This window comes from Arvicanthis niloticus, chromosome 26 (assembly GCF_011762505.2).
Source record: "Arvicanthis niloticus isolate mArvNil1 chromosome 26, mArvNil1.pat.X, whole genome shotgun sequence".
Classification (NCBI taxonomy): Eukaryota; Metazoa; Chordata; class Mammalia; order Rodentia; family Muridae; genus Arvicanthis; species Arvicanthis niloticus.
The window spans coordinates 33260549-33279242 of NC_133434.1; the positions used below are offsets into that span (position 1 = coordinate 33260549).

Here is an 18694-nt window from a genome sequence, read left to right on the forward strand (position 1 = left end):
GAAACTTAGCCATGGGGTCAGCAAGCACCACATGAAGGAAAGGGAGGAGCCAGGCACCTCTGACTTCCCTGGTGGGTGGGTGTGAGGAAAGCGGTAGCCAGGCGCCTGCCGAGAGAGCTAAGGACACGCTGAATTGTGTGCCTTAGGAACTGCCAAGATGTAGGGAATCCCAGGCTGGGGAAGGACCTTGAGAGATGTCAGTGAATGAATTGAACCTGAAGGATGAGCACTGTATGTATGGTAAGGGGCATAGGATGAACCACCTGAGGGGGGTCTTAGAACAGGTCAGGAAGAGGAAGCTCCTGCAAACCCAGCACTCAAGAGGCTGAAGCAGGTAGATTATCAGTTAGAGGCCAACCAGGGCTACTTATTGAGAACCTGTATTTAAATAGTCAAAATTGGCTGTGCAAGACATAGAGGAAAAGCTCCAGATTGGATGGAGCAGAGAGCCAGTGCCACCAAGGCCCAGAGAGAGGCCTCTGGGAAAGCCATGGGGGCCTGCCTTGCAGAAGGCACTGGGATGAGACTGTTGTTGGTTTCATCCCCACGCTGAGGAAACTGGCCCAAGTAGCATGTGTGTTTCACCAGGCCCATTCCAGGAAAATGTATCTGTAACTGGAAGATGATGGGAGTAGAGGGAGTAGGAGGTCAGAGGCTTGTGCAAATTCCACTGTCCGGGGGAAGGATACTGACCCATGGATCGTGTCCAAGTCCTGAAGGGAATACAAGATACTGAGAAGGCATGGTAGGGATGGGTGGTAGAGCCAGCCTTGGAGTCTACCTCCCTGACACTGCAGCAGAGGGAGGCACACACTGGAGCCTTGGTGAATGTTTGATGACCAAATTGAAACCAGATAGACACCGCTGAAACCCTAGCACTTTCCAGGTGAGAGGATAAGCAGGCCATCTTGGCCACATACAGAGTTCTGGGCCATCTTGGATTACAAGGTAAGACCCTGTTTTAAAGAAATGTGTCCCTTTAATCCCAGCACTTGGGAGGCAAAGGCAGGCAGATTTCTGAGTTTGAGGCCAGCCTGGTCTACAGAGTGAGTTCTAGGACAGCCAGGGCTATACAGAGAAACCCTGTCTCAAAAAACCAAAAAAGAAAAAAAAAAAAAAAGTAATGTGTCATAATTGCTTCAGGTTGGGCTCCTTGGGTCTGTTAAACCATGTGAGGCCTGGGGGCTGCTTTCTCTGCTTTTCCTGCTCCCAAACTATACCTCTCAGATTTGAACATGTCCATCAACCTTGATGCCCATGGGCCCTTCTTTTGACATGGGACACCACACACACACACCATCTCTGCCCCTTTGCCGGAGAAGTGTGCATCTTGCTGCCTTTGTGCTATTGGCTGGCTACTGGCAGAATGGTGACACCTGCAGGACTTCTGGGTACCAAACTGAGCCCATCTGCACACGGTGTTAGGGGTACCCTCTAGGTTAGGCATTATGTCCTGCTCATTTATAAACACCCAACAGCCATACAGATGGTTAGAGGAAGGAGAAACGCAAGCACAGAGAGAAGTAAAAGCTGGGGCTGGGCTGCCAGGGCTTGCCTGGCATGCATGAAGCTCTCAGGCTGATTCCTCAGAGTGCAGAATCTGGACATGGAGTCACAGGCACCTGAGAAATGGGCGTGAGAGACTCAGCAATGTAAGTTCATCCTCAGCTGCATAGTGAGAGGCTGGGCTGGGCTGGCTAAATGAAGCCTTGTCTAAGAAAGGAGAAAAGAAGAAAAGGGAAAACTGGGCTGGTGGGTTACAGTTCAACTCTCATTGTTAAGAGCTCTTGCCTAGCATATGTGAGGTCCTGGGTTCAGTCTCCCGCACTTGATCCAGATACAAAAACACTTCAAAGAATAAAAACAAAAAGGGAAAGGAAAGGAAGAGATGGGAGCTAGAGGCGGAAACAGAAGAGAGAGGAATGGAAGGCCAGCCTCAGGTGAAACGAGACCCGAGGGCTCAGTTACCAATGCCCACTTTGCCTCAGGGTCCTGGGAGCTGGACCTGCTCTTCCACAAGGCTTTATTGCTGCCTTCGAACAGAGGATGGCTGGGAGTAGCCAGGGAGGGGTTAAAGTTCCCGCCAGCCAGGTGGTGGTGTGATTCAGGTATCAGTAAATGCTATAGGTTAGCTCCTATCCACTTTTAGGAGTATGGGTCAGGGGTCACTGACAGGAGGCAGCGGCGTCATCACATGGATGATGGCTCACGAAAGCCTGAGCCCTGGAGCTTGCTGCACAACTTGCAAGAAATTCCACAGATCAGTGTCTTTCAGGCAGCTCCACCAGTCTGAACCTCCTCAACAGTTCATTCTTATAACCCTGAGGGCCCTTGTGTATCTGGTCAGTTTCAGGGACTTCCTGAGTGTTCTGGATTGTGTATTTCCTGAGTCATAATGAGCCTACCTTTAGAACTGAGGATTTAAAGAGCCTTCCCTCAGAATTTCCTGAGTCTTCAGAATTATTTACTAAGTTTCAATGAACTTCCATAGAGTGGTTTGTTAGAACTCCAAGGAAATGATTCACAATACCTTGCTTGGCTAGAGGCCAGAGTCAGGAAATAGCTGTAGGAGAACCCCACCTCCCCACCTCCCCCCCCAAACCCCCCCCCCCAACAGCTTGGCTGTGAAGGTGGAGGTGGTTGAGCTTGGGTCAGTGACTTCCTTTAGTATGGCCTTAAATGTGTGTATTCACAGCCTGGGCATAATCAACTTAACACAGCTCAGTCACTACAACTATTAGAATTCTTGAATTGACTGCTATGGAAAACGAACATTTGCCTGGACGAAGGGATTTGGAATGCAGGTTTCTTTCAACATTTTTTTTTTTTTTGAGACAGGGTTTCTCTGTATAGCCTTGGCTGTCTTGGAACTCACTCTGTAGACCAGGCTGGCCTCGAACTCAGAAATCTGCCTGCCTCTGCCTCCCAAGTGCTGGGATTATAGGCGTGCGCCAACACTGCCCAGCTTCAAGAATATTTTTAATTGTGTAAAGAATAGAACAAAGTGTAGCTCAGTGGTAAGGCTCCCTGGGTTGGAGCTCCAGCAAGAAAGAACAGAAAGCAGAAGACAGGCCTGAGGAGGTAGCTCAGTTGGGAGTATTTGCCTAGAATGAAGTCCTAGGCTTGACCCTCCACACCACATAAAACTAATGACGAACCAGGCAGGAGAGACAGAAGGAAGAGACAGGTGGGTGGTCTCTTCAGTTTGAAACCAGCCTGGTGTAGGTAGCACATGCCAGATGAGCCAGGGCTACAACGTGACATCTTGTTTGAAAACAACAGACAAAAACCAGCTGTAAGTTGGTGCATGGTGGTGCATGCACACCTTTAATTCCAGCACTTAGGAGGCAGAGGTAGGCAGACCTCTGAATTCCAGCCTGGTCTATAGAGTGAGTTCTAGGACAGACAGGGCTACACAGAGAAATACTGTTTAAAAACATAAATTAAAAAAAAAAAAAACAATTTGACAAATGCTGTAATTTAGAACTTGGCACAGACAAACAAGGTAAGATCTTGGAGGTCGGTCATCCTTAGCTACATAGGCAGTCCTAGGCCAACTTGGGTGATATGAAACCTTGCTTTTTAAAAAAAGCAGATGTAATGAACCCTCACATTTCAACCATGTATTTCATCAGTGACCATCCCAGGTCTGGCCTGCATTGTCTGTACCACCTGCTTGTCCCAGGCTCTGGATAGAACAAATCCCAGACTTATGAATTCATCCATAAAACTTTAATGTGTTTCTCCTAAATACTTAAAAATCATAACTCAAATACCATAGCACACCTAGAAATTATCCATAATTCTTTGATATCATTGAATGCCCATTGCTTCAGTTTCCCCAGTTGTTTATTCTTCCAATTGGGTTAAGATTAGACTCCAAACAAGATATTTTATAAACTTGTACTTGTTCTCCCTGCATCCTTTTTCTCCCAACTGCCTCATCCATCTTTAATACCATTGCTCTGGAGGCAGAGGCAGGCAGATCAAGGCCAGCCCGGTCTACAGAGGGAGTTGCAGGGTAGTCATGGCTACACAGAGAAACTCTGTCTTGAAAAGCCAAAACAACCAAACAAAGTAAGTAAACAGGCTTCTTTTGTTTTTAAAGGGTTTTATTATGTTGCCCTGGCTGGCCTGGTACTTGTTACGTAACCTAGGCTAGTCTTATCAAATTCACAGGAGTCCTCCTGCCTCAGCCTTCTGAGTGTTGAGATTCAAGAGTATGCTCTCACGCCCGGCAGCTTTGTGTTTTAACACACCCTTTATTTGTGGGATTTATTTGTGTAGGGCCCAGAGGCACTGGCAGAAGGAGTTATTGGGTATGCAGGACAGCCGAGAGCCACAGCTAAAGAGAAGAGTGAAGGGATGGATGCGAGGCTCAGGGGAGAGAGGTCGGATGAGTGGCCAGAGAGCATCCTTTAATGCAGATGCTTTTAAAGGACCGGGATGCAAAGGACTGCCCCCTCCCAACAAAGAAAGAGGGAAGAGCAGGGCCTGGCACTGAGCATTCCTGAGCACCTCACCCTTTCACCAGCTTAAGGAGCAGAGGAAGAACAGGAAGATAGCCTAAGCCAAAGGATAGGGGCAAAGCTCAGGTTGGCTAGGAGCCCAGGGGAGAGCCAAGGCTTCAGGTGGAGGTGAGGAAGGGTGGGGCCTGAGATCAGACCTGCAAGAGAAACAGGATGTGTGGATTGGGGGGTTGGCAGCATAGAGCCAAAAATCTAGATCCTGGAAGGTCCAAGTGTCTCCCTGTCTGACTGCGTGGCGTTCTGTATCCTCCATTGTTGGCCTCACAGCGAGGATCCATCCAGGTGCCTGGCTCCTTTGCAATGCTGGAGACCCGAGGCCTCTCACCTTCCCTGTGCCTCCTTTCTCTACTGCTGGCTCTGCACGGTGCTGAAAGGAGCCAGCCCCCTCCTCAACGCAGGTTTGAATACAAGCTCAGCTTCAAGGGACCAAGACTGGCAGTTCCTGGGGCTGGAATACCCTTCTGGAGCCACCATGGAGGTGAGGGTCCTTCAAAGTGCTAGCGGGCCTATAGTCAGAGGGACAGTGGATGTGAGAGGCTCTATTTGAGAGAGGTAACATGGGGGTTACCTGAGTGCCGGACTCAGGACCCTTCCCAGACCTGTCTTCTACTCCCCCATGCTCTGCCTCTCTGCTTGCTGCTTTGCCTTTCAACACATGCCTTCTTTGTTCATGGAATTTATTTGTGGAGGACCCAGAGGCACTGGCAGAACAAGCTATTGGGTATGTAGGACAGCACAGGGTCACAGCTAAAAAGAAGAGTAAAGGGATGGATGCAAGGCTCAGGGGAGAGGGGCTAGATGGGTGGCCATAGACCAGGCTATACATCCTAGCTTTACCTCACCTACCAGCTTCGGTTTCTCTTGTGCCAAGTCTACGCCAGGGGACTTTTTTTCCCCTTGCTTCCTCCTTTTCCTCTGTGTTGGGATTATAAACACACACATGAGCACACGTACATTCAGGCTCACACCTGATGTGTCCCAGCTGCCCAAGAACAAGGCACCTTGAACACAGATAAGCCTCTTGTCCGCTGACTTCATCCGTGGAACTAGAGGGCTGCTGGAAGGGAGGTACTGTACGTCCAGCTGTTTTGTTAGAGCAGGCACCAGGCTCTTCCCTTGCCTGTTTATTGGAGGTGGAAGCAGACATGAGAGGATCTTAGCCCACAGGTCTGTGTGCTCAGGGACTTCCAAACCCTTATTTGTCCCATCCTAGTCACAAAGGGTCTGTGATGACTTATCAAAAATATACAATATGCAGGATCTTACATTACAAGTAAGAGAAAAGCATCAGAGACTCTGAATTAGAGTCGGGCAGGACCTGAGTCCAGGAACAAATATACAGATATATTTATCATTTACAAATATATTGTGAGATTTACCCAGCCATGCATTTTGTTCAGCGCCTCCTAGCTGGAAAGGCAAAGAGGAAAAGTAGATTGACTATATATTTCTATCTTAGATATAAGTTCCAAACAGGCACAATTCCTAAGATGCTCTAAGACCACAGACACTTTGATCCTCCTCCACAGAAGGCCAGGGGATAAACGAGGGAGTGAGCTGTCTCACAGCCATGTGCTGCCTTAGGGACAGGATGGCTGAGCCAGTGCTCTGCTCAGAGTCTCACCAAAGCAAAGGAATGACAGATCCTGAGGGAGAGCAGAGGTATGTCCTCCAAGATCACCAGCTATGATTACTGTCTATCCATTCATCTCCTCTTTGATCAGAGCCCCACCCAATGCTCCTCTCTGCCCAGCCCAGATACCCAGGACTGAGTCAGACTCCAGTCTGGGGTGAGGTCCCAGACTCTCCACATAATGATGAGAACGTGAGCTTAGTCAGATAAGCTCGCCTCCCACAAGTCTCGTGGACTGGGTGTGGTGGCATAGGCCTGCAATCCCAGCACTCAGGAGGCTGAGACAGGAGAATCAAGAGCTTGAGGCTAGCCTGGGCTACTTGTCAAGACCCTTTTTTTTTTCTTATAAAAAGCTAAGATGGCTCAGCTAATAAGAACATTTGCCGTGCAAGTTTGACAACCTGCATTTGATTCCAAGAACCCAGTGGAAGGAGACAGCCAGTTATTGAAAAACTTTTGAAAGTTGTCCTCCAGCCTGCAATATATGGGCCTGCAAGTGGGTTTATACACACACACACACACACACACACACACACACACACACACACTTTTTTTTTTTAAGATTTACTTATTTTATGTATATGAGTACACTGTAGCTGTCTTCAGACACCCCAGAGGAGGGCATCAGATCCCATTACAGATAGTTGTGAACCACCATGTGGTTGCTGGGAATTGAACTCAGGACCTCTGGAAGAGCAGTCAGCGCTCTTAACCGCCGAGCCATCTCTCCAGCCTCACATGTTTTAAAGTGTGAAAACAAAACAAAATGTTGGGCTAACAATGCATCTCAGTGTTTGGCCAGCGCTGCTCAGTGTTGGGCTAGCAATGCTTCTGAGCTGACAAGTGCTTGTTTGGTTTGCACGAGGCCCTGGGTTAAATCCGAGATCTATATAAAACTAGATGGGATTACAACCTGTTATCCCAGCGCTCTGTAGACATGAAGGCAGGAGGATCAGAAGCTCTGGTCATCTTTGGCTAGCCAGAGAGTTCTAGGCCAGCCCGATCTATATCATAAAATCAAAACCCCCAAAATGCACCTCGATTCAAGCAGTGGTGGCTTCCAGGGACTCAGGAACTTCCATGCTTCCCCACCACTGGCCTTTGCAGAGCAAACAAGCTGGATTAGCAGCCTCCAGAAAGTCTTGGCAGGGTCTAGGCCGTGGACCAGGTTCCAGGTTGGGAGACCAGAGTGTTGGGGAGACAATTGGAATGGAGCCTTTGACACTCCCCTCCAGTCCTGCCATGTCTGCCCCAGTTTTACTCCCTCTTCTCACCACCACAGGAAGCTCCCCGGACATGTCCCCAAGCACCAGGGTAATCCTCAGACATGCCCCCCCCCCCCCCCCAGTGCCAGGGTAATCCTGGAGCTCTCCTGGCCTGAGACCTTTCCTCACCACCCTCCAGGCCAGAGCCTGCCACAGACCTTCCTCTTCTTCGGTTGCCCTTAGTCCCTCAGGGGTCTTCCAGCTTGTCTCCTTACTTTCCCAGAGCTGCTGTCGCATGACAGGAAGCTGTAGTGGAGAGAGATGTGTTTGAACTTTGAACTTCTATAAAATGGTGTCTGCTTTTTCGGAGACAGTATCGGTGGTGGTGGTGGTGGTGGTGGTGGTGGTGTGTGTGTGTGCGCGTGCACGTGCACGTGCACGTGCACATGCGTGTGCGTGTGTGTGTCTGTGTGTGTGTGTGTGTGTGTGTACGTACATATGTATTAACCCATGCTTGCATATGTGAAAGCTAAAGTTGACATCCGGATAAAAATTCCTCAATTGCTTTTCACCTTTGTTGCTGTTGTTGGTGGTGGTGGTAGTTTTACGTACCCCTGGCTATCCTGGAACTCACTCTGTAGACCAGGCTGGAACTCAGACATCCACCTGTCTCTGCCTCCTGAGTGATGGGATTAAAGGTATATGTCAACACTGCCTGGCTGTCTTTTGCTTGCTTGCTTGTTTGTTTGTCTGTCTGGTTTGGTTTTTCAAGATAGGAGAGTTGATACCCCTTTTTTAAGTGATTTTTTTTTTTTTTTTTTTGTGCATTGGTGTTTTGTCTGTATGAGGGTATCAGATCCCCTGGAACTAGAATTATAGACAGTTGTGAGCGGCCATGTGAATACTGGGAATGCAGGCACCCTGCAAGAGTAGCCAGTGCAAACGGAAGGAAGGAAGGAAGGAAGGAAGGAAGGAAGGAAGGAGACAAAAGACAAGATCACTCACTGAACCCAGATCTCACTATTTCAGCTAGACTGCCTGTCCAGCAAGCCCCCAGGATACTCCAGTCTTTCCCCGGGTTCTGGGGTTACAAGTCTGGCTTGCATTGCCATGCCCAGCTCCTAGAATTCAATCTGTAGACCAGGCTGGCCTCCAACTCACAAAGATTCACCCTGCCTCTGCCTCCTGAGTGCTGGAATTAAAGGCATGCTCCATCACCACCCAGCTCATGCCCAGTTTTTACATGGGTGTTGGGATCCAAACTCAGATCCTTATACGTATACAGCAAGACCTTTACCCACTGAGCCATCCCCCAGCCCCAGCACAGTCTGATGTAGCCAAAGCTGGCCTCAAGCCAACTACATAGCTAAGGATGGCCTTGAATTACTGATCCTCCTGCCTCCACCTCCTGAGTGCTAGGATTACAGGTGTGTACCACCACACTGGGGGTTTATGGGGTCCTGGGGATGGAACCCAAAACAAGCAGTCTACCAACTGAGTTCCATCCCATGTCCCACAAAATGGAGTCTTATAAAAATGGATGGCGCAGGCTTACAGTGAGGCTGAAGTGGAACACAGCAAAGTACTGGCCCTTGCTGCCTTCCCGAGTAGCACTCAGTTAGGTGCTGGTCCCATTTCCCCAGTGGACTCTTACATCTCAGCAGCCAGCCCCATATCAAATGACTAGGTCTTGGTGTGAGGTCTTTCCCAGGGCTCAGCTTTTGCCAATGAGATAAAGACGTAAGAAAAGAGAATCCAGTGGTCCTCTGCTGCCCTGTTCCACAGATGCCATTCCAGGCCTAGAGGAAGTACGGCTGGTTCCATCCATGAAGAACCGGAGTGGTGCTGTGTGGAGCAAGAGCTCTGTCTCCTTCCCTTCCTGGGAGGTAGAGATACAGATGAGAGTGACTGGACCAGGGCGCCGGGGAGCCGAGGGTGTGGTGAGAGGTCCTTACTCTTATCTGTTGGGGAAGCAGGTGATAGGCCCCAGGTACCAGTGTCCTACAGAGACCTGACCTGTGGGGCTGGGAACTTGCAGGCCGTGTGGTACACCAAGGACAGAGATCAAGTCGGCTCTGTTGTGGAGGGGCTAGCCTCATGGGATGGCATCGGGATCTACTTTGATTCCTCCACCAATGATGTCCAGGTTGGTAGCCATCTCCTGCCCATCCTCCTGTCTACTCCTCACTATCTTCACTCTGCCTGAGGCTCAGACCCATTGTCACCTCCCACACAGACCGGCCCTGCCATCCGAGTGCTGGCCAGTGATGGGCATGACCTCCAGGAGCAGTTTGGGTAAGGGCCTGAGAGAACTGAGCCCCCCTGCTCCGTTCTTGGGCTTAGCAATCACTTGTACTTCCATACCATGAGAATCCACCCCTCCTAGACCCGAAACTCTTGCTGATGTCTCATTCTGAGCTCCTCTGCCTCCAGGGACTCTTTCCCAATGTTCTGAGCTGTGCCTCTGAAACCAGACCAGAGTGTGCTCGCTTTTCTGGGTGATGGCCCCATCTTTCTCCCGTCGTTTAGTTCACAAGCCCCAGGTGAAGTGACAAATGCTGGACCCCATGAGGGTCTCACTCCAGACACCCTTATTAAGCACGGATCACTAGCTGAGGACCTTGAGACCCAGAAAGGCTGGTCAACCTGAGTGGCTACACAGCAGTGCCCAGGGAGGCCCTTGCCACATTGTTGTCTTTTCTCCCAGATGAGGTGGCCTCCTGTCCTTCCCCTGCTGGCTGCCCTAAGCAGCTGGACTGGTTTGTCTGTGTGTCTCAGCAAACATCCTTCAGCCTCTCACAATTAAGATAATTGCTGACATTTATGGAGTTGGGCTGACTGTATACCAGGCACAGTGCCCAGACATTTGACATTGTCTTGTGAACCCTCATAACAGTGTTATGAGGTAGTTGCAATTATTATCCTCATTTTAAAGACAACAGTACTGGGGTTTGGGAAGGTGTGAGAACTTGCCCAAGGTTATACAGCCAGGCGGTCACTGTCTCCAATCTGGCTTCTCCCCGCTCTCTGCTGCCCAGCTCTTGGCTGAAGGTGATAGCATAGGTCCCACAGTGTGCACTCATGCACCAGAGAAATTCAGGTTCGACTCTGCTCCTAATTCCCTGAGCCTGCTGAACCTCCCTGGGGGAGGGGTGAACTAGACATACTGTTCTTGGCCTTCAGGACAGGTCCCCTAGTGTCTGCCTCAAACGGTCTGAACCTTGGTGGGTTGGGAAAGGGACAGACGGGCCTTGGAGCTTAAGGGAAGTAGAGGGAGGAACGGAGAGAGGGAGGGGCAGTAGAATTAAGAGGTGAGCTGAAAGATAGATTTGGAAATCCTGTGGTTAGCCTGGGCCTCTGGCTCTTTGCAGGGCCTCTGGCTCCTGTGAACTCTCAAGTCCCAGCTGACAGCACTGGGCAGAACTTATTTTCCTATTCCTCCTTCTCCTGCCATGGAAGCAAACTATGGCAAAGGAGCCTCACGGTAGACAACAGGGACTTGTCCCAAGCCAGGTCAACCCATGGGGACAGTGACACTGCAGGTTTGGACAGAGTTGCTTTTGGGACTGTCCCCCACGGACTAGTCCTTTGGTCCCATGTGGCCTGGCTACATTCCAATCGTTCATAGGGATGGGACTATCCGGGAGCTTGGCTCCTGTCACAGGGACTTCAGGAACCGGCTATACCCCTTCCGAGCTCGGATCACCTACTGGAGGCAGAGGCTGCGTGTGAGTCACCCTTGCTGTTCCTCCAGGAGCCTCATGGGATGCAGAGCTGCAGTGTGGGGGGGAAGGTACCTGGTGTTCCAACAACTCCAATACTGTGACCCACGTGTCACTCACACCCATGTGAGGTCCCTGGTACCCCCAGACCAATATCCACACGTGATCTCCCACCAATACAAAGAATCACAAGGCTCCCGTGAGACCAACATCTGCGTCACTTTCATGCCATGGTGATACCCAGCTCTGTAGTTTCCACCTTACCTCAGGTCTGGAGAGCCCATGAGTCTGGGTAGGGGATAGTTTCTTACCCTGGGGCCAGGAAGAGGCAGGAGCTCACTCCTTCCTTGCTCCTCAGGTATCTTTGAGTGGAGGCCTTACTCCTAACGACCCTGAGGAGGTCTGTGTTGATGTGGAGCCCCTGCTTTTAGCCCCTGGAGGCTTCTTTGGGGTCTCAGCAGCCACCACTTCCTTAGCAGGTGAGAACCCTACCAGGTAGGTGAGAGTAGAAAGCTGTGTTTGGTGATGGCAAAACCTGATTGCAGCTTCTAAGGTGCCTTTGTACAGCATCAACCACCTCCTCAACTAGTGGCCTGGGCCGGTCACACTCCCTCTCTGGCTTCTCCATCAGACTTTGAAAAGCTATTGACATCTCAGAGGGAGTCTGGGAGTCTAGCTCTGCTGGTGAGTGACCAAACAGCACTCAGGGTGCCAGGTGTGGTGGTGCAGGCCTGTGATCACAACACTTGGGACATAGAGGTGGGGGCATGGGTCAGAAGTCCAATGCTATCCTCTGCTACATAGCAAATTCAAAGGTCAGCCTGGGCTACATGAGACACTGTCTCAAAAAAAAAAAAAAAAACCTCAAAAGAGATGACACATGAGGAAATTTATAGTCTAATATTAATATCCACAAACTCACTTTACTGGACGATGTAGGCTAGCAAAAAGATGGGCACCACAAGCTACAGTACAGAACTGGAGCAGCGAGGTATCTTTCGATGGAGAGCCCATGGAAGGTCCCACAGCTGAAAAGCAAGCTGCAACCAGAGTGTGGGAGTCTGTGGGTGCCAGGACTTCCATCTTTGGACTCTGGGGACTGGGGAGTCCTGGAAAGTTTCTGAGAAGTGACATGGTTACAACCAGGCTTGGGAAGCAGCCGCCGTGTGCTTGTAATTGCAGTAGCAGCTCTTGTCTGTGTCCTGTGGTCTGCTGCATGGCCCTTGGGCCCACTCTGGCTGTGTAGGATTCAACCCTCACGTCCCACACGCTTGTGTATTTGAGCTTCATACCTTCCCAATGAAATGATCAAAAATCAGAGCTGCAAAAAAAAATCAGAGTTGTGCAGGGTTGTACAAGCCTCTTGTCTTCCTGGCAGACAGGAGAGTCTGGATGGACGGGCTGCTGGGTAAGAACCTCCTTACTGCCACTTCATCTGTCCCTCTTCCAGATGACCATGACGTCCTGTCCTTCCTGACCTTCAGTTTGAGGGAGCCAGGTCCAGAGGTAATGCCAGCCATGTCTGCCCGGGAGAGGTAGCTCAGAGACCCTGCCCTCCTCAGCGGCTTCCACTCACAGCAGACCCACTATCCTGGTTCTCATCCCAGCTAACTCTCTGAGCTCTACTCAAGTCAGATCTTGGGCTGGACAGTGTAGGAGCCAGGGTTTGTCTTCTAGGCTTCCCAGCACCTTTAATCCCAGCACTCCGGAGGCAGAAGTGGGTGGATTTCTGTGAGTGCGGGGCCAGGACTGCACAGTTAGGACTTTATCTCAACAACAAAAAGAAACCAAGAAAGCCCAGGGCGGGGTGGGGCGTGGGGAGTATGGTGGAAGTGGGGAGTGGGTTGGAGGGGAAGAGAAGGAACACTAAGGAGGGGTCTGAGCCAGCAAGGAGGGGAGAGAAGGCTGCCTGGAGGAGATGAGCTTAAAGGAACACTGTACCTAAAGGCTTAAAACGACCAAGAACCTGAGCTCACAGTGAGTACAGAAGGATGCAAGAATGCAGTAGACGCAGGGCTTATGTCTGCAAGCTGCGGGGATCTGTTGAGGCCTGGTGATTGAGCTGTGGGTTTCTCCTTGGTCCTGTGAGTATACGGCTAGGGAGGATACAGCTAGGGAGGATACGTCTAGGGAGGATACGAAGGCTGGGCTCCCAGGGGGCCCAAGGGAAGGCTGCCCCTCACAGTACTCCCATGTGTTTGCCTTTCTTTGTCTTCCTCTTCCAGGAAGCCCCCCAGCCATTCACGGAGAAGGAGGAATTCCACTTGACTAGGAAGCTGGAAGAACTGAAGGCAAGGCTGGGCCTGGGCACCAGAGAGGATAGCATACCACCACTGAACTCCAAAGCCCAAGAAGAGGGTAAGTACCCAGGGAACGGCAGAGCCATAGCACATCGTAGGGCTGTAGAACACTGTCCTTCAAACCAGAATCCCGTTAGCCAATGGAGAAGTGAAGACTGTATCTAAGCAAACCTGGGCTGAGCCTTCTAACCTATTCCCACCTGACTCTCTCTCTCTCTCTCTCTCTCTCTCTCTCTCTCTCTCTCTCTCTCTCTGTCTCTCTCTCCCTCTCTTTCTGTCTCTGTCTCTGTCTCTCTCTCTCTCTCTCTCTGTCTCTCTCTCCCTCTCTTTCTGTCTCTGTCTCTGTCTCTGTCTCTGTCTCTGTCTCTGTCTCTGTCTCTCTCTCTCTCTCTCTCTCTCTCTCTCTCTCTCTCTCTCTCTCTCTGTGTGTGTGTGTGTACCACACCTTTATATGGGATCTGGGGACCTGCAGATGGAGTTTACATCATCAGGTTTCCCTGACAAACACTTTTCTGTTGCCCACCCTGCTTGCTGGCCCCCCAAGACCCATTCTCTGGGGGAGGTCTTCGAAGAAGAATCCACAGCTCCTCATGCTTCACTCAAACAGGTTTTACTGCCCCATCCAAGCAGCCTCTCTGTCCCAACCCCCAGGGGAAAGGTTCTTTAACCTGGAGGATACACTGGGCAGGCAAAGCCAGATCCTGCAGGCCCTCCAGGGTCTCTCCAGGCAGATGGACCAGGCTGAGAGGCAGTGGAAACAGCAGCTGGGGTCTACGGTCCAGGTTCGGCCTGAGGGAGGCTGGGTGAGTTACTGTGGGCCACCCTGGATTCCACCCAAGGACTTGAAAGAATAATGACAGTCTAGCTCTGGCCTCGCCCAAGCTTGGGGGGAAAGGTGGGCAGGTCACAGGATGTAACACAGTACAGTATAAGAGGACACTACCACACAGCAATTGCCCTGGAGCCATAGACTGCGCTGCAGAGAAGAGATGCCAGGTATTTGGAATCTGGTCTATAGACAAATGGCAGAAATAGACTAGGCGCTAATTTGCATGCGGCTTCATGTGTGATTTGCATAAGACGCGCTTAAATGCTCAGTTGTACCAGAGTCCTCATTTCATCTCTGCTGCCACCCTGGCTCCTCCTCCAGGTGTCATTCCCTAGGACATGCTCCAACTTGGGGAGTGAAAGCTAAACCCAGCCAAAGTGCTGGGTAGTGGTCAGAGGGAGACAGTTGCTCTTGCAGACTTTGCTGGGCTCTGCCAGCCCAGGCTTTAATCTTGTCCTCAGTCCAGTGCAGCCTAGGCTAGGCTGCTGGAGTGACACAGAGGAGGGAGGCCCACACTCCAGCTATTTCTGATCCTCCTTCAGGCCCTGGCCCCCTCTTGCCTGATTCCACTCACCCTCAGAAATGTCAGCTACCTCTCCAGGTCCCTTTGCTAGACTTGGACCCATGTACTGGATTTTAACCAGTGCTGGCCCACAGCCTAGGAGAAAGGCACAGAGAGGATTGGGTTGGGCTTCTGCCTCCCTGAAGAGGCAGGGACATGTTTTAAAAGGAGGATTTGTGGAAAGCCTCGAGTGCCCCTTTGGGGAGAAACATCCTAGTTTTGTTGTGGACGAGACCTCTGTAAGCCCAGATGGACAAGTGCCACGGGGATTCAGTGTGTCCAAAAAGAAGGGAGCCCATGGCCATTTAATAAGGTTTCTGGAAGAAGAATGAGGTATCTGTGGGAAAGATGACTCTGAGAAGAAGGGCACTGTCCTCTCGATACTACATAAGAGCTGGCTCTCCCATAGAACTCTGCCAAGGTCAGCACCCTGCTCTATGGACAGTGGACTCTGATCCAGGCCCTGCAAGAGATGAGGTAAGAAATGCAGAGGGGTATTGAGAGAGGAAAGAAAATATCCTCTAGCATCCTGTCTCTATCAGAAATTTCTGCCCCCAATGCTGGGGCTACAGGCACGTCCAGCCATACCTGGCTTTTTATGTGTGTAGTGGGAAAACTAAACTTGCAAAGCAAGCACCCTCGCCCACTGAACCGTCGCCCCAGCCCTTGAGGGCATATATCTTGCCAGAGGTTCTTGATAGAGGCACACAGCCAAAATGAGGCTCTTTGGAGGAAGTGGTCTGAGCTTGTTTTGCCTCAAGTCTCCCCGAATCTTACACTGGCGCACCCATGCCTGTGAAGCTCCCCATGGAGCTCTGAGGGTGGAGGGACCCCATGCTCATTGTGGGTTCTGTGAGTGTACATCCTCCATCTTGGTGCATGGGATGTTAATTTCTCTGGGATAGAGATGAAAGGCGGAGTCCAGGGAGCCTGGAACAAAGACACTTTTAGAGAATTCTTTGTATAAGCTGAAGTTGTCTCAGGTTCTAGGGAGAAGTTTTAGAGTAAAAAGTAAAAACACCAACTCCCAAGGCAGGACTCTATGGATGGTATCTATTCTTTTCTATGTACTAACCATGGAGGATTATGGGAAAAGATTAGGTAATTTGGATACAACCAAAAAGAGTAATAGATCATCTTTCTTGATTTCCATGCCCGCCCTGCCCCACCACCAGGGAAGCAGCTGCCCGGATGACTTCAGGAGCACAAGTGTTTTACCTGCCTGTGGGCACTAAGCATCACTTTTTTGAGCTGGACCAGATCCTCAGCCTCCTTCAGAAGGACCTCCGGGGTCTGGTGGTAAGAAGTGGTGGGTAGTACAAGGGGCTCATCTTTGAGGTCTGGTCTCTCCTGCCCTTCTCCCAACAGTCCTGCAGCTTAGATGCATCTGTCCAGGACCCCTGACAGGCACCTATGTGCGCCTACACATGGGCACGAAGGGACACAGAGCTCATCTCTGCAGTCTCTTGCTCAGGAGGAAGTCCCACCACTCAGCACTACCCAGAAACCCCTTGGTCAGCCCACCTCCATGACCAGAAAGGAAGTGGGGTAGACCATGCCAAGGGCCACTCAGATTCAGTGGAGGCACCAGTATTCCCTGGGTCCCTGTTCCTTGTTGCTCTTTCCTTTGCCCTCACATTCAGCACTCACTTCTCCTTCCCTCTTGTCTCTCAAGCTTTTAGTCTGTTGTTGATGCCAGGACCTATATCTTATGAACTATTCCCATAGATGGACCCGAGTGAGATTGGAAGATGCAGCTTTGGACACTGCCCTTTTTCCATGGTCCCTAGATGACAGCCAAGATGGCTGAAGCCTGAGGGAGATAAATAGGGACCGTGCAAGGCATAGATTCCAAGTCCCTTCCCCTCTCCTGGGTTAGAAGCTGAGGCACGGTCTCATACTTCCTTTTCAGAAAAAGACAGCCAAGGGCCCCCGCCCATCTGGCTGGCTCCCAGGATCCTCCACATGTCTGCAGACCAGCATCTTCCTGTTCTTTCTCCTAATTCAGACCGTAGGCTTCTTCTGCTACATGAACTTCAGGTGGGCCTTCCCACAGGCAGGACTCCCAAACAACCTGTACCAATTGATTCTGTTGAATTTGAACCTCTACAACTTTCGAACTTGAAATCAGGGACCCCGAGGCTCAGACAGGAGCTACCCACTTTACCAGAGGGCTGGGAGTCGAATGTAGACCAAGGACCCATCATTTACCAAGCACAGACACCTTCTCAAGCCCCAGTCCCAGCTGGTCCTGCCTCATAGAGCTCACTCTAGAGTGAGCATCTGAAAACAGATAGCCAGACCTTATGTCACCAGTGCTGTGGTGGCAGGAAGCTTGGAGACTTTAGGGTTGGGTTGGGAGTGGATGGGGAATCAAGGAATTGACCTGGAAAAGATATTTGATTCGGGTCATTAAAGTGACTAAGAGTTTTTCAGCCTGACAAGATAGGTAAGAGGCACTGATGCAGAGGAAACAGCATCAGAAAAAGCATGGAGGCATGGAGGCATGAAAAAAAAAAAAAAAACACCTTTAGGGGGGGAAAAGACAGCCATTGGATACCTTGAATACCGTTGAAGTAAAGAGCAGGGCCAATTTACAAGATTGGGCAAAGAATCTGGATGTTCTCGGTTAGAAATGAATGCCTTTAATTTCAAATCTTGGAAGGCTGAGGTAGAGGGATGCTGAAATCTGGACCAGCCTGGGCTGGCTACACAGTGAGATCTTGTCTAAAACAAAAAAAAAAACCAAAGAAGAAAATACATACACTTCTATACATAGACGTGCAACTCTGGCACTTAAACCACCCAGGTAGACTTCAAGTGCCAGGGTGAAATGTGCTATATGGCATGTCAAGGGAGCCGTGGATGGTCCCAGAATGTGGCAGCCTGTGATACACTGAGTCTTGTGAGGCAAGTGTGAGTCTTGTCTCAGAAGGGAGACTCAGGTAACCCTTTCTCTCTCACAGCAGGCAGGAGCTGGACAGGAGGCTTCAGGAGTACCTGTCTACAGGAAGCTTTTCTCTAGAGCCTGCATTACCCATCCCTAGAACAGTAGGGGTTCTGAGGAGACAGCCCTTCTCCCCCAGCATGCAAGCCTGACCCAGCTCAAAGCCATGTCTTACTGGGAAAAAAAGGAGGACAGAGGATTTAGACAGTGCCTACATCTTAGTTTTTGGCACATCCATCGTATTAAAGGTGATTTTCCTCTTGCTGTTTTGATACCCTCATTTATCTTCCAGTCTCACATAGTCTCTGATAGCGTCTGTCTTCTCTGGGTAGATGTCAGGAAGGCAAGCAGGCAATCAGGCAAGGAGGCCAAGAGCCAGAGACCCCCACACCCCTTCCCTCTGAACTACTGAAGCAAAGGGAGAGAACTGTGTAAAATTCTGTCCCTAAACTCACCAAGGACAAGGATAATCCCCTGCGTTTCCTTCTGGCTCATCTTTTCAGTACCCCCAAACAACACTCCCCTTCCCCCGACTCCCTGAGGCTCTAGGGACAACAGGGCAGACACGTGACAAAGGAACTGAGCACAAACTCACCGAACCATATAACTGGGGTTCCTGCTTGCTCTTCTGAGGTCTCACCCACTTCCCAGCCTTGAGCACTTTGAGGTATATGCTAGGGTCAGCAGATTGGAGGTAGGGGTAGGAGGAGGATGGAATGGGGTGTTTGCCCCATAAGGCTGGGGGTGTTTGCCCCTTGCTGCTACCGGGCGCTCCAAGCTGAAGTCCTGGTTCTGGATGACCCAGGAGAAGAGGGCATTGGAGGGTAGGAAGCAGGAATCAAGACACACTTCAACACAGCCCCTTCTCCCAGGGCAGCGACCCCTCTACCGCAAGCCCTAATCAGCTGTCAGCAGTAGCCAGCAGAGCTTTGCTGGCGCTAAAGAAGGCACGTGGGAAAGGCGGGAG

At 50.6% G+C, this 18694-nt stretch overlaps 1 protein-coding gene across 2 annotated transcripts; it reads left to right on the plus strand.

Moving 5' to 3' along the window:
* The first annotated feature begins 2625 nt into the window (after positions 1-2625).
* Lman1l (lectin, mannose binding 1 like) lies at positions 2626-18530 on the plus strand. Of its 2 annotated transcripts, none has more exons than XM_076925591.1 (13): positions 2626-5007; positions 9153-9307; positions 9406-9513; positions 9604-9662; positions 10996-11095; positions 11448-11568; positions 12540-12595; positions 13315-13447; positions 14041-14192; positions 15190-15257; positions 15956-16079; positions 16693-16820; positions 17747-18530. In XM_076925591.1, the coding sequence occupies exons 1-13, from the start codon at positions 4830-4832 to the stop codon at positions 17877-17879; spliced, it is 1515 nt and encodes a 504-aa protein (XP_076781706.1). In that variant the 5' UTR covers positions 2626-4829; the 3' UTR covers positions 17880-18530. The 2 variants fall into 2 exon arrangements, with proteins under 2 accessions (XP_076781706.1, XP_076781707.1); XM_076925592.1 differs by having other exon boundaries at positions 17750-18530.
* Positions 18531-18694: the final 164 nt, after the last annotated feature.

Coding starts and splice junctions, on each gene's coding strand:
- Lman1l (XM_076925591.1), top strand. CDS start 4,830: ATGCTGGAGACCCGAGGCCTCTCACCTTCCCTGTGCCTCCTTTCTCTA. Junction 11,569..12,539: donor AGCCACCACTTCCTTAGCAG/GTGAGAACCCTA, acceptor TCCCTCTTCCAG/ATGACCATGACGTCCTGTCC. Junction 12,596..13,314: donor TGAGGGAGCCAGGTCCAGAG/GTAATGCCAGCC, acceptor TTCCTCTTCCAG/GAAGCCCCCCAGCCATTCAC.